The 15,781-nt window shown below is 32.5% G+C and overlaps 2 protein-coding genes across 2 annotated transcripts in view; both read left to right on the forward strand.

The window, feature by feature from the left end:
• The first annotated feature begins 1,859 nt into the window (after positions 1 to 1,859).
• Positions 1,860 to 2,807, forward strand: LOC129906751 (ubiquitin-60S ribosomal protein L40). The gene is made up of 2 exons (XM_055982646.1): positions 1,860 to 1,991; positions 2,253 to 2,807. The coding sequence occupies exon 2, from the start codon at positions 2,266 to 2,268 to the stop codon at positions 2,650 to 2,652; it is 387 nt and encodes a 128-aa protein (XP_055838621.1). The 5' UTR covers positions 1,860 to 1,991; positions 2,253 to 2,265; the 3' UTR covers positions 2,653 to 2,807.
• A 6,970-nt stretch (positions 2,808 to 9,777) lies between these two features.
• Positions 9,778 to 15,781, forward strand: part of LOC129905734 (protein turtle) — a 703,160-nt gene continuing 697,156 nt past the window's right edge. Inside the window, exons 1-2 of the mRNA XM_055981294.1 lie at positions 9,778 to 9,902; positions 13,454 to 14,007. The gene's annotated coding sequence lies outside the window, so the exon portion shown is untranslated. The remainder of the gene's footprint in view (positions 9,903 to 13,453; positions 14,008 to 15,781) is intronic.

Raw genomic sequence — 15,781 nt, forward strand, 5'->3', positions numbered from 1 at the left:
TGGGACTCATTTTAGCTCGGCTAAAATTTTTCGATAATTTGTATGGGAGCTAAAATTTAGCGCGAGCAGCGTACCAGGCTTTACATGAAGCCTCAAGAGACTTGACTCTTTTTTCGAATTTTCTTTTGATAATCATTCTATGAGGCGCGTACTATTACACGATGCCTCTTGAGTCAAAGACTCAAATTTGACATTTCTCTTTTGATTTAAGTATTGTTGTTGTTGTATTCCACCAAGAAGCAAAAAGAATGAAAGGGAATGTTAAAAAAAGAAAGAGGATGGCCGAGTGGGTTGAGTGGCGGACTGCCACCAAGTAGGTACGAAGTTCGATTCCTGGGTGTGGTAAAAAGATTATATACTTTTAAAATTATTATCAATACACGGAGAAAAATGAATCTAGTATTTTATACTCCATATGACTAGTAAGGAAATTAAAGTAAAAAGCCCTAGATTTTAAGTAAAATTTACCTTACGTATTGAACATTTCTTGGCTCCGTAAAGTAATTTTTACAAGAAAATTATGGTGAACAAAATAAAGTAGTATATACCTTACGAGTACCAATATTTTCTTTACGTAGAGTAAAATAAACCTTCATCCAAAAAAGTGTATGACTCTTTTCAGTTTAAGATTCTAGTAAAACATATTTTACAAATTTAACTATTCTATGAATAAGTTTTACCTTACACTAATAATAATATTACCTAGTTCTAGGAATTTTCCCCTATACGTAGTAATAACTCTTAATTTTTTGACTTGTTTAAGAAGAAGGACAAGTCTTATGCAAATCATTTTGGCGCACATAACCGAATTTCCCCCAAGAAATTCCTCCACAGGCAATCCACAAGCTAATAGCTTGTGACGAACAGCGTAAAACGACCTCATGCAGGCCTTTTTACAAAACAATGAAACATTTTAGGGAAACTATAGCTTCACTAAGGAAACTATCATTTGCATTGGATGTTATAATAAGGCCTTATGGAGCACAGTACACATAAAAAGGTAATATATTCCGAACTTAAGCCTGGTACGCTGCTCGCGCTAAATTTTAGCTGAGATAAAATTCCCATACAAGTTATCGATAATTTGTATGGGATCCATTTTAGCTCAGATAAAATTTTTCGATAATTTGTATTGGAGCTAAAATTTAGCGCGAGCAGCGTACCAGGCTTTACATTGGTCGCCAGATTGTCAAAACATGACACTTTGGCGACCAATGTCAGCTACCGAATTCTTAATTGTTTAAAATACCGACGAAAAACGCACAAAAATCGATAAACCACGCACACCACTAATTTTTAAACAATTATTTACCATTTTCCGCGATGAAACACGAAGAAAATTTGTTATTTTTCAATTTATAATATTTTTAAATGACATTTTATAAATTAAAACAAAAACAAATTTCCTGTTTACTGCGATTGAAATATAAAAATTAAAGGCCGACCTGACAGATTGGTGCCCATTTTTGACAAAGAAATTTTGACAACGTTCGGAATATATTACCTTATTATGTGTACTGTGGTCGCTACTCCTGTCCCGTAATTTAGTTCCTTTTGATGTAAAATAATTTGTGAAAATTAATTAACCCGAACAAAACAAAGAATTAAATTTCAAAAAAAAAGGAAAAAAGAAGAAATAACGGTGGAGGAACAACCCCGTTAAAAAAACATCATGGATTTCATTCATGCTTCAATATTTACTATAGATTAGAAGAGGAGCGTTCACGATCTATTGTAAAAAAAATAAAATTTTACATTTTTACTAGGCCTGTTGCACCAGATCGTGAATACCCCTATTGTTTTTCTCGCATTGTTCATCGACAGAAATATTATCGAAAAAATTTCCCACTTCTCGATAACTTAAAAATAAAATTAATCAACGTTGGCAGTTCCACCAAAAATAAAACATGGCAGTTCGTTCATAAAAATTTCCCGCCATCTTGGAAAACTTCTTTTCAATTTGTGATTGGCATTTGGTGCACGTTTTATAGGTGAGCTTAAGAAAAATTGTTAAAAAAAGTTAATAAAATATCTTAAATTCTTATTAAATTGTTAATTAAAATAAGCTAAAATAGTTGCTTAAACAATTTATAGTAAATTTATAAAAGAAAATGTGAAATTTAATCCAAAAAATTGTGTCGACGCATTCTTTCTAACCTCAAACCTTTTTGTCTGAAACACGTCACTTTCTTTTGTGAAATACCCCAAAAAATTCCAATTAAAAATTAAAACCATTTTCGATTTCATTGCAGAAAAACACCCAAAATGCAGATCTTCGTCAAGACCCTAACTGGAAAAACGATTACCTTGGAGGTTGAACCCTCTGACACAATCGAAAATGTCAAAGCCAAAATCCAAGACAAGGAGGGAATTCCCCCAGACCAACAACGTTTGATCTTCGCCGGAAAACAATTGGAAGATGGTCGCACTCTGTCCGACTACAACATCCAGAAGGAATCCACCCTTCACTTGGTGCTCCGTCTGCGTGGTGGTATCATTGAGCCATCTCTGCGTATTTTGGCACAAAAATACAATTGCGACAAGATGATTTGCCGCAAGTGCTACGCCAGGTTGCACCCAAGGGCCACAAATTGCCGCAAGAAGAAGTGTGGACACACCAACAATCTCCGCCCCAAGAAGAAGTTGAAGTAGACGATTGGAATTACTTTTTTTTTTATTTTTTTCTATGTGGTCTTTTTGTTGTTCGGAGAAGACCGCGAGTTTATGGAGAAGCTTCTTCCATGTGGAGTTGCGGAAATTTCTTTTTTTAAAATAAACTGTGTCGCATAAGTTGACTCATAGAAAAATTGGTTTTATTTTAGAGATTTTGGTATTCGGAGCAAAAAGAGCAACAGGATAGAAAAGTGAAATGAACAATAAAGTAAGTATAGGATTTGCCAATTTGTTTGAATTGGTTTGGAATATGAGCATTCGGCAAACGGTAAAGGGTACTGGCATCATTTTCAGATGAAACTTTAACTTTAATTTGTATCATTTTATCTACTTTATAAAGTTGGCTGGTTGTGACTTGATAGTTGTTGTTCAATCTTACAATTTAAATGACGGCTCATCGCTAAGTACAACGGCTGTTGCCTTCAAGATAGAAGGTATTTCGAGTTCTTCGATAGATAGTAGATTTCCTTCAAAACATTTTAACTTAATACCATTTTATGTTTCCAATAGGAATTTTGTAGACAGGGTCCCTTTAGAATTGGAAGTTTGGTGCTAAGCACTAAGATAAGATGCTTACGGCCGATTTCTTAACAGAGTCCTAGAGCTAATACCGGTCCTAGTCCTAAAGTTAGTACTTAAATCAGTATTAAATCATTTCTTCACCCAAGTACTAGGTCCTTAAACAGTCAATTTAGGTGCGAGTACTAGTAAGGACTTGGTCCTAGTTAGCTTCTCAAAATCGGCTAATACATGGTCATTATACCAATCGTTAGTACTCAAATCTGTACCAATTGATTTCTTCACAAAAAATTGGTACCGAGTATTAGTTAGGACTAGGTATTTGTTAGGACCTCGAAATCGGTAGTCTAGCGGTTAGTACTTGAATCAAAGCAATGAATTTCATTCTTTTTAAGAGATATCTTACAGATTTTTTTAATTTTTTTGGGTGTTGTTTCATGATTTTTTGGTGATTTTAATGAATTGAATGATTTTTTTTTAAATTTACCAAGAACACCTGAAATGTGAAGTGCAATACCAGAACGTGAAGAATGAACAAAAGAACACTTCCTGAGTAAAAGTAACAAAAATGTATATCGAACTTTCTAAAAACTTTCTGCATTTGCATTTCTAGAAATGCTGGAAGCCATTTACGAGCAAAGTTATACTCGTACCTGGAAAGTAGTAGCCTACGACTACCTAAAGTATGACCTTTCGGGTCCATATTTTGGGTGCAACAATTTTTGAACCACAGTATCACAGACGGATATCCAACATCAATCTTCTATTTTCGAATACAAAATATATGTTTGTTCTATTTACAAATAGTTTTGAAGGCTATGGGCATGTGCAAGCTCGTCTACAAGCCATGGTAAAATAATGCGATTTGCACCGATGACTTACATATATGAGACATAAACACATCAAACAAATAAATGCGCCTTTTAAAACTTATTTTTTGTTATTTTTATTGAAACATGTATCTATTACACATCTATGTACATAAATGCAAACTGTTTTTGTTATTGCTTAACATATATGATTATTCTTCCTGTAGGCGACTGGTGGTTCATCCGTTGCTAGCCCAGATTATTGAATAAATCTCTCGTCTCTTGTTGGTGATCTGGTTATTAGCTTTGCCAATTTAAAATAGATCATAACATTTCATTTTTGATTTTGACACTTCTTGAATGAACTTTAATTTCTTTTCTTATTGGGTCTTCTTAAGATTTATTATAGTTTTTTTTAATATTTCCTCAATGATGATATCTTTAATCTTTGTTTTTTGTCTATTTGTTTTGTTTATTTCTTGAAATATCGAAATAAAATAATTTCAAATAGGTAACAAAATATTGTCAAAATGACAGACCAGTTTTATACGAATTAATTCTTAGGACCGCGTTGTGAACTTAGATCAGGTCCTATAAATGTGAAGAAATGCTCAGGTACTAACTTTTCATTAGTATCCATTCGTATCGGAAATTTGCTACGATTCCCGAAAAAACAATCACGTAAAACTGAAACCGTTCGTAATGGAAAATTTCATACAAATCGTCACTACGATCGAATTTTGTGATTACTTTTTCGGGAATCGTACAAAATTTTCGATACTAATGGAATTCGTGATTATCTTTCTCGTTTCAAGTTCGAATAGTGCGTACTAGGAATGTTGCGGATGTGGATGTGAAAAGGGACTATATTTAAGACTTTTGCATTTTTTCTGTGTCTTGCCTAAAAAAACCTGTAATAGACGTATTACTCGGTGTGACTGCCACTAGTACGCGCCATTTTCTGGCTCGGGCTCCACCCAACTTATTTCTTGTCGCATCTTCTCTGCATCCGCACCCGCATGAAAATCCGCATTGATTATTGCGGATGCGGAAGTTCCGCATTTGCGAATATTCGCAACTGTAGGAAGCGTTCTATGTGATGTGATGCACTAACGTCTGAAACTCGCTAGGTCTGATTTATTACTCAAGTGTGGAGGAAAAAAGTTTGTCAACTAAAATGAAAAATTACCATGAGCATCACAAATAAAGAGAATAGAGTAGTTTGGTGATCTGTTAGCTATCAAAAATAGCCCTGTTCCATTGGAGATGGTAGTTTACTTGTGAGTAGAAATCTACTACAACAACTACACTTTCGTATCTCCTCGAGTAGAAGATCGTGTGTTATTTGTAGTACTAGATCTACTCATGAGTAAACTACCACCTCCAATGGAACAGGGATAATATTACTCTAGCCATTAGACTTGGTGCTTAGAGGATATAATATACCTAATACATTGTAAAGCCATATGCATGGATAGGGGTCGCTGCCTTCGTTTTTCAGTGCGAGTCCGGTTCCGCAGCTGTAAAGAAACACGCTTGTTGATGACAGTCATCAAATGAAAATAAAATGGAGGCATGCACTCATCGAAAAACTTAAAGAAACTAGAGCCCTCTATAAAAGCTCACGGAACTAACAGCACAAGCACTCCATATATTATATCCTCTAAGACTTGGTGATAGCATCCAAAGAAAAACGATACCTATCGTTTTAAATCTAGTTTATTTAATATTCGGCGTTCTCTGTCATACATAGGTCTATGGATTTTAATTTGTTCTTTTTGTTGAAAAAACTTACAAAAGTGCTAAAAAAGATAGAATAGGAGTGATCTTAATAACAACAAATTATGTATTCATGAAACGGTGTAAAATCTGGGTAAATGTGGTTAAGTGGTAAATGTGTCAAATTTTGTATTTGTTTGACAGCTATTTACCAGGTTTACCCAGAGTTTACACCGCTTCATAAATACCGTTTCAAGAAGATTATACTTCTTTATGAAAAGTTTTTTAATACAACAAGTATGAAATATAAGCCAAGAACTTTTAAAGAGAATAGTATGCTACTAAAATTTGGTAAAACTTGGTTTCAAATAAATAAAAATACGACATCAAAAAAGGCTGCTCTAATTTTTCACCTGGGGGTCAATTCCCGATATCTGTGAAACTGTGAAGTGATAAAAAAAATTCCTCAAAAGTTGTTACCAGTTTTCTGAAAATTGATTAGTGATAACTTCTTAAAATTAGGTAGTAGGATGGAACCTGACAAAGTTATGTATGGATGCCAATGACAACTACTAGTTTATTGAAAGTAGTACAAAACCTGTTTTTCGACATCAAAATATAAGGTTTCATTTACGTAAGTTTTCCATAAAAGAGAGTTTTAACTTTTGAACTTTGTTTTTGCTTCTGATAACATTTAGACTTACAAAATATTTTGGCCCAAAGCTATGTAGATTTTTTTTTTAATAAACTGTTACAAATAGAAAAAAAAAGTTCCACATACACCAGAGTGACCCAACTAAAAACATTTTTTTTTAAACTACGTAACCTAGCTTTTTATGTTATTATTATGCAACAATTAGTTAGTTAAAAAAAAAACTTATTTAAAAAAATATAATCGTTATTAAGATTTTCTAAGTAGCTGGTTGAATGAAGCTTACAAATTTTGTTAAAATTTAAAATTTTAAACTTGCAAGGTTTCAAAGCTTTTTGGATACCAAAATTATCAAGTTTAAAAACAACAACCAAATATTCAAACCAAAAATGTAACAAAATCTTACTTCATCTCGTTTATACCATCCACACAGCTTCCACACATCTTGCTAAAAGCGATTTTCTTATGCTTCCTACGCATGAATATTATTTCAATACAAATCCCAAACACTTCCAAAGAGCATAGGTTGAAACATAATATTAAGAGAAAAAAATCTTTAAGTTTTACACCCGTTGAATGCCTCCCCATCCCCAACTTCACTTTTTGAATATTTTTGATTAAAAAAAATATCAAAAATCCGGTTCTGAGAGAATATAGCAGCCCCTTTCAACCAACTTTAGCTAAAAGCTGTCTTGGTCGATGCCGGTGGGCATCAGATTCACCACTCCAACAGCAATTATACAAAAATAAAAAAAAAATATTAAAAACAACCACTGAACACAAATAAATAGAAGCCATGTGAACCTCAACTGGAATGCGAAATTTATGAGATTCGTGCTTCCATTGCGGGCCAAATATGTAGGTACACAACTCGTTTTGCGCGCGTAGGTAACAAAAACATGAAATAACTAAAAGAACAACAACAACAACAAGAACCAAAAAAACAACAAGCATCCAAAAAACCACCGCGCCATGCCGCATACGCCAGGTCAGGAATCCCACAAAAAAGGCACTCTCTGTGCACAATGCGGTTCTTGCCAATTTCTTTACCAAATTAAACCACAAAGGGATTGTAAATCGAAAAAAGGGAGAAGTGCTGGACAGGGTTGCCCCCGAATACCCATCCATACCATCTACCATCATCATCATCATCATCATTGTTGAACGTAACCTGAGTAGGCTCTTTTTTGCGGATACACCATCCCAGAGGCAGAGGTAAAGGTAGAGGCATCCGATCCCCACCTCACCTTGTGCCCTGGTTTGAACTGCATCCAATTCCAGAATCCAATAAAGCGGATTGGCTTTGGTATTGGTTGGTGGTACCTCAACGATATACCTCTAGTGTTTTTTTTTATTTTATTGATGTTGTTGTTGTATTTTTATAATTCCTATACCTTTGTATAGTTGTTTTTTTTTTTTTCTTCTTCGTTGGGTCTTCGTTGTTCTTTGGCATTATAGATGGCAAAGAAAAAAAAAACCAAAAAAGACCGTGTAGCCCCAGAGATATAGAAGATTCCTCCAGTGCTCTTACCACAACAACTCCACTTCAACGACGATTGCGACGACGACGAATAAGACGATGGCTATGGCTACGACGGCTATGGCTATGACGACGGTTGGGTTCGAATATCGACCGAGGCCAGACTCAAACAGACGTTCGGTGACTGTTCAACTCGTTGGATCGTTGTTGCTCGCGTTGGACAGAGATAGAGATTATATCGCCTTGTATTCAAAGCCCCCCCAAAACAAGTGTCTTGAAAGTGTTTATACTTTATATTTTTGTTTGTGTTTTGATTTTGAATAAAACCACTCAAGGTGTCCCCCAATTATAACTTCAGCAACAAAATTGTTAAAGCTGTGTATCTCTAAGATACTTTTAAACTCGAAGTTTTACCTCTCTCTCTCGCTCACTCTCGCTCTTCCGTGCTGAACAAATAAAGTGGCTTCTCTTCGGAGTCAAGTCTCTCTTTCTCTGTCTGTTTTGGGTACCGGACGCTGCAACCTGCAGAAAACCCGAATTCCGTGTGAAATGTTTTGACCAAAAAAAAAAAAAAAAAAAACAAACCTCAAAATATTTGAATCTTTCTTCGCGTTTTTCTTTAATTGATAACCGTATTTATACTATCGTCTCACTCGCTCTCTTTATTTTTGTCTCTCTATTTTGGTAGTTTTGATGGATGTAATGCCGGATTGTGTTGAGACCCAAGAATTGTAAACAAGAAGTTTGTTTTGCTTTTTTTGTTTGTTTATTGTTTATCGCCAAAAATCAAGTTTTGTGTATAGCTATGACTTGTGGGCGCTTATGAAACTGTGTTTTTTGGGAGAGGGAGTGCGTGAAAAAAAACCTGGTTATGCGTCCAAATGTAGGATGGTGTATTAGTCAATATTGAAAGCATAATATTTGGTCTGTTTTTTGTGACATTTTATATCAAAGGGACTGACAATAACGAAGCCCTATATCTGCATTTCTAATAAATGGCGCCCAATTGAAACATTTCGTAAAGTTATCAACATCTAAACGAGTTCGTTGCGGTAGGAAAACCTATAGCATATGTTGTTATATGTATACTTAACCTAAAGCTATACAATCAACATTCCATTGGTCGCACTTAAGCACTGTAAAATAGTACTACAATAAGGCCATCTGTAGGCCAACTTGTTTGATATTTGGATTTTAACGTATATTTTTTGAGTGAGTGCTTTTATTTTATGTAAAAAAAAACTAATCTTTTTCGGATTGTCTCGCTCTGAATGCATAGTTTGTATGTGCAAAGTTGTATGATCCTGTATTTTTTGTTTTTGTCGAATATCTTAATAAGGAAGTGATGTCCTTTTGATTATTCTGAATCTCGATTGAGTTCTATACTTATACAAGTGTATATGTGAATTGAAAAAAAACTTCCTGTTTGTCCTCTTTTTTCGTTGAAATTGCAAAAGTTATTTTTATACCATGTGGTGCATAAAGAAGTAAAGTTATAAAAAAAAGAAGTCATCCGAAGCGACAAAAAAGGACGACTCCCAAGGGCGTTATTCTGTGAATGTGGAGCATAATAAACGGATTATTTGCTCTAGAAACGAAAAAATCGTAGTTGTATAGTTGAATACTAAAAAAATAGTAAAATAAAAGAAGAAAGAAAAAATTAAATTGAAAAGCCTCTTAAGATAAATCTACTGAATATATGGAAGTACAAAAGAGGGCGCTTGTGTGTATGTGAATTTTGTATATCTTTATAGATATCTATCTACCTACTCTATTTTGTTGTTGTTGTTCCTTGTTTTTTTTTTTTGCACGAAAACAAGACAAGATAACGAGTGAATTAATGTGATTAAACGTTATACGAATAAATCGAATAAATATTTCTTTTGAGTGTTTTTTTTTTCGTGTGTGTTCATATAAAATCGACGTGAATGTCCTTATGTATTGAATTCAATATTCTTTTTTAATTCAACGGTTTTATCAATTTAAATTTTTGTGTGAATATTTTTAGCTGTGAAACTTACAAGGAAGGAGAATTTTCGTGACAAGTGAGGTAAGTTAATATGAACTCGTATTGAACTTTATTTAATTCTTTATTGATTTCTTATTAGAATATAAAAATATTGAAAAATCTTAAACAAATCCTTATTTGTAAATGTTTGTATTTGTTAACATGCTTTTTCTCCAAGCTTGAAAATTTACTTAACCAAAGGATTTTAGCTCAGTTGTGACTTTTGGGCTTATTTTACTGTAAGTATATAGTATACAGTTCTTTTTGATAAAAAATAAAATGCACGACTGGGTCGCACGTACTTGCTCTTGTAGATCACAGTATCTTTATCTTAAATATTTATTGGAAATTAAAGATTTTGTTTAGTGTCGAAAAAAAAAAATCAAAAAAAAAAAAAAATCGAAAGTTTAAAAATTAAATTAAAAAAATTTTTTTTTTTCAAAAATATTTAAAATTTTTTTTTTTTACATTTTATACTTCAAAATGATGTCCGCAAATTTAAATAAAATTGACTTATGCTTTGATGAAATATATGAACTTAAAAAATATGTCAATTTTTGAAAAACGGCAACGCCATATTTCCGTTCTCCGCATTTTTTGAAAAAACTAAAAACGCAGTTTTTTTAGAATCAATAAGTCTATTACGTATACCAAATTTAATCAAAATCGTTAGAGCCGTTTTCGAGAAAATTGCAATACCTCCGAAAACGTTATATGGGAGATATGCGTTAAAAAGGAGATATTAAAAAAATAAAAATAACTGGTCTAGGGAATAACGTCAAAATCATCTGTACCAAGTTTCAAGCAAATCCATCAATCCATTTAGGCCCCTGTGTTAGTTTACTTGTATTTTGTTGATGTTGGGGAAGAGCCGATATTTAGGGCAAAATATTGTTTAATGCAAAAAAAAAAATGTTTTTTTATTTGACTTTTTTTGAAAAAAAATAAAAATGCAGTTTTATTGCAATTGCTTTAAATATTACGTTTGTAAAATTTTATCAAAATCATTAGAGCCATTTTGGAGTTATGTGGTATAATTTTAAAAATTTGTATGGGAGGTACACTTTTTTGACTTTTTTGAGAAAAACTAAAAATGCCGGTTTGTTGCAATTGCTTCGAATATTACGTCTGCAAAGTTTAATCAAAATCGTTTTTAATTGAAGACTTTGTATGGGAGGTACACTTTCTAAGCGAGATATAAAAAAAAACAAACAAAAAACCAACTTTCAGAATTCCATAAAAATCATCTGTACCACCCGTTTAGGCTGTGGAAATGTGTACAGATGGACGCACAACCGCACAGACGTATGATCTTTAACACAGCATTTAAACTGTTAAAAGCTTAAAGCTTGAAAGCTTGAAATTAATCTGGGTTCTGTACTCTTCCATATGTTGTTTTTTTTCGAAAACATTTTTCCTGGTGTAGAAACCTGACAAACAGAAGCTGGAACTAAATAAAATTGACGAAACGAAAATTTTCATACAAAACCAGATAAACGAAATCGTAAACGAAAGTTTTGTATTTCGTTGCACAATAAGCAACTTAGGCAAGGAAATTCTTACCTGTGCTAGAATATTATGGAGAGTTTTCAATCGTTTGTCACTCCCATTAATTTTTTATTTCCAGGCAGTTTTTCTTGCAGCAAAAGTTCTTTGACTTTGGAAAAATTTTCGTTTTGCTTCAGCAGCAAACTAGGCTTAATGCTTTATCCGAAAAATTAGAAAAATTTTAATTTCCAACCACTGTTTACTTGTTTTCGGTACAAAGTATTTAAAATATTGAATACAAAAATCAGAGAATGTGCAAATACGGGACAAGCACGGGACAAATTACAAAATACGGGACACTTATACGTCCCGGGTTTCTTCAATAATCAACCCCGAGACAAGCTATAGAAATACGGGACAGTCCCGGGTAAACCGGGACGGATGGTCACCGTACCTATAGTCGTGGGAAATATAAATTTTTTCTTCAATTTTGGTTTACAGCTCTGGTGAGTTAAAAAATATTTTTCTTTCGGAAAAAATCTAAAAAATCTCTCCCATAAGAAATGCATTGTTTTTTTTTTTGCTAGAAGAACTGTATACTAAGCTTTATAATAAAAATATTAAAATTCGTTCATAAATAATTGTTTTTTTAATTTCTTACATACACTTTCATTGCGAATGAACATGCTCTAACTAAACAATTTAATCCAATCGTTCTTTTACGTAAACCAAACACTCCATGTCGCCAAACAGATCCTACTTTCTATATTTTTTCATTATCAAGAGATTTCTTCTGAAATCGGTGGTAGTATAGCTAAGGTTTAGCCATGGTTACAGATTTTTAAACGTTAAAAAAGCCCAGTACATATAGCTACTTGAATCAGAATTGAACCACAGCTAATCGGTTAAAATCGATGAGTTATTATGAAAACAAAAATTTGAAATTACCTTAGCAAAAACTGCATTCAATTTGGCTTAGTTGATTGCTTAATGCTAAATGTGTCCCCTAGAATCAAAAACAATCTATTCCACTTTTTGTGAAAAATGAGTTAGAAACGCAGTTTATCTCAATTTTTCAACCTCTTTCTTTTAGTGTGGTTGAGCACCTTCAAAGTCAACTTGTTCCAGAGTTATACTTTATAGAAATATTACAGTTTGAATCAAAACGAATGTATTCCACATTCTTCTTTTGCGATTGCCAGAAAGTTATAAGCTATATTTTTTTTTGGCATTGCAAAACGTCAATCCAATTCCAATTACCTTAAGTACCTAATTTTGTTTTGTTTCTTTAAATTGGACTTTTTTTTGTATAAGGTGTAGGATGTAGGTTACTTAAGTAAAAAAAAGTTTTTTTTTTAAATTATTATCAACGCGGAATCCCCCTTTTTTTACGTTTGATTTTCTCCCTAAACACTTGCTAAATTTCAATGAAATTTATAAAGTTTTTTTTTAATCATTTTTTCGAAAACGGAATATTGATTTTTTTTTCAGTTTGGGTGTAGGTATTTTTTGTATGTTATTAATAATTTCCATAATGGCATCTTGGTATGCCATTAAAAGTTTATCTTTTCCAAAAAAAAATAGCAAAAACGGCTCTGACGATTTTGATTTTTTTCTTAAAAATGCATCTTGATAAGAAAAATCAAATTCCGTAAATGTCTTAAAGCTCAAAATCATATATAAGAAGTTGTTTAAAATCTTCCCTTACCAAACTTTTAAATGAATAGTTTTAGAAATGTAAGGAAATTCGGAGTTTCAAAATATCGGTTGCCAACTTTTTTTTTCAACTACATATTCTGTTTTCAAAAAAATATTTGAAAAAATTATTTTTTTTTAAATTTTTGTCATCTTTAAATGCATCTTGAATTCGTGCATGAAATTTTTTTTCCTTTGAAGAAAGAATTTTATTTTTCATAAAGTAAAACCATTTGATTTGATATCACAAACAAAGTTTATTATTCCGTATCGTAATCAAATATAAAAACATTATTTTATAAGCTCACTAAAGTATAGCATTTCCTAGAACTAATTTATTCTCTATTTAAATAAATAAACACATTATTTCTTATCATTCATTTAAATATTTTTTTTTTCTTTAATTTCAGATTTAATGATTGCACCATTCGTTAATCATACTGCATAAATTCTCATAGAGAATTTATTTATAAATTGCCATTTCGCGAATATATCACGTTCTTGCCCCTATAGTGTAGTTGAAAAATAATCCATTTGGTTTTCTAGTTTTTTTTAATTGTTTACAACCTCGTGTTGATACGTGAAAAAAAATCAACTGAATAAGGCCACAAAAGTTTAAAGCAAAATCCCTAACTATCCTCGTTTTTTTTCTCCTAACTAGATGCTCTAAATTGAGTTCGGTAAATAACAAAAAAAAAAAAAAAATAATAAAAAATAATATGAGAAACCCCGTTAAATTGGATTAAGAGCATTACACCCATAGAAATAAAACAAAAACAAAATAAAATAATAAAAAAAAAATACAGAAGAAGAAGAATCCAGTTCATACTCCAGATAAAACCTATAGGAATAGGAACATAAAACATATACTACTCAGTCCTCCCAGCCAGTAGCAGACATCATTAGCAGGGATCAAGATCGTCAGAGCCAGCAAGGACGTGTGCAGCGAAACGGTGTTAATCAGGTGAGTGCCAAGCCAAGCCAACAAAGTTGCCTCCATATCTTTTATTTTTTTCTATCCCCTTTCTCAGGATTAGGGGGGGGCAATTGTCTTCCTGCCTCAAGTAACTTAAGCACAGATGGTGCGGCGAGAATCTTATACAGCATTCTCTTCTCCCTCTCAATCTCTCCCCTCAAACCTAATTTTTGACTTGTATACTCGTCGTTGCTATAAAAAGAAATTAAAATGTAACACGGAATTGCTACGTGCTGGGTGCTGACGGAGAGTTCAATTGCACAAAAAACCCCCTAAGGCTCCCCATTCTACCCAGTTTGTGGTAGCTGTCGCTCTTCGTACCCCTAAATTGGATTAACCACAGACCCAGATGCAATTAAGAACAAATGAAGCAATAGAAGGAGCTTTTAGTTAATTGGAAATCAGTTTCCTAGCTAAAATGGTTAGGGAGGAGCTTATATCTATGTACGAAAATGAACAGAATGTTTCTACATCGTTTAGTGCGAATGCGAAGTGACACTCATTTCCCCAACATATACGACGGTTTTGGATTTCAATTTTCGCATGCCAACAAATAACATGGTATAGAAACCCCATATTGGTTTTTTGGTATGAAAAGGTTTAATTAATAAAACGATTCATATGGTGTAGTTTTCTTTTTCAATTTGTTCTTTTTTTTTTATTTGGATGGCATTATTACAATGGGTATATCTATGTACCTATTTACAAACTTATGCTCTGGTGATTATTCGTTTATGTCCATATTTTATGGAAAATCTATTGGCACAGTTTTTTTGCAACCAACGGCTTCAATTTTCTTTTTGACTCTACGAGTATATTGGATTTATTTCTATATACGTCTTGGAAAATTGGAATTTTTCACAAATTACAAATTACATTTCAGAAATTAAGAACGTTATGGGCTTAGAGAAAAATTAAACCTTAGGATACAAAAAACAAAAAAAAAAATGGTTTCCGGATCTAAAATCTTGAGAACAAACTCTAGATCAGGGTTCGGACTTCAGTTTCAAAATTTCGAAGCAAATTTGAAAAAAAAGTGAAGTAGATCTAGGGTTGCCAACCGTACTCTTAAAAAGAGTATTGTACTCTATTTCACGTATGTGCACTCTATAATCTATAACTCTGATAGAGTACGTCAAAATACTCTTTTTTTACTTAAGGCTGAGTGTACCACCACGTTTACAAATTGGTGGATAACTTTCATATTTCTAAAGATAGAATTGAATGAAAAAAAAAACGAGACTTAAAATATTCGACCTTATAATTTCCAAATTTGAGCAATTGTAATTTAGAGAGTACAAAACACTTTAATTTTTTTCATTGTTTTAGTACGACCTATTTGTTTTGTGTTTAGTCAAACTTAAAATTTAATTTTTTTACTAAAATTTTAATTTTTTTTTTAATTCAAATTTTGTTCTCTATTTTATTTTGTTTTGTTTAAGACCTCAAAATATTAGATTTTTTCTTGTAAAATATCAAGGTATTTAAAATTGAGTTAACCTTCTTATATATTTTAATTTCTATGAATTATATTGATAACTGCAAAAATTGTAAGCCATATTCTATCTGTTTTTGGAACTTCAGCATTCACTGAGAGAGTATTTTCGGTCTTGAATATGAAATTTCGAGAGGAGAGGAATAGGGCTTCGTTGAAATTGATCAAAAATGAGCTCTTAATGTATATGAACTTTGAATTTGAACGTTTAGTCATACACGATACACATATTTTAAAAAACAACAAAAAATTGTTTTGTACTGTAAG

Source organism: Episyrphus balteatus, chromosome 1, assembly GCF_945859705.1.
Source record: "Episyrphus balteatus chromosome 1, idEpiBalt1.1, whole genome shotgun sequence".
NCBI classification, from domain to species: Eukaryota; Metazoa; Arthropoda; class Insecta; order Diptera; family Syrphidae; genus Episyrphus; species Episyrphus balteatus.

Coding starts and splice junctions, on each gene's coding strand:
- LOC129906751 (XM_055982646.1), top strand. CDS start 2,266: ATGCAGATCTTCGTCAAGACCCTAACTGGAAAAACGATTACCTTGGAG.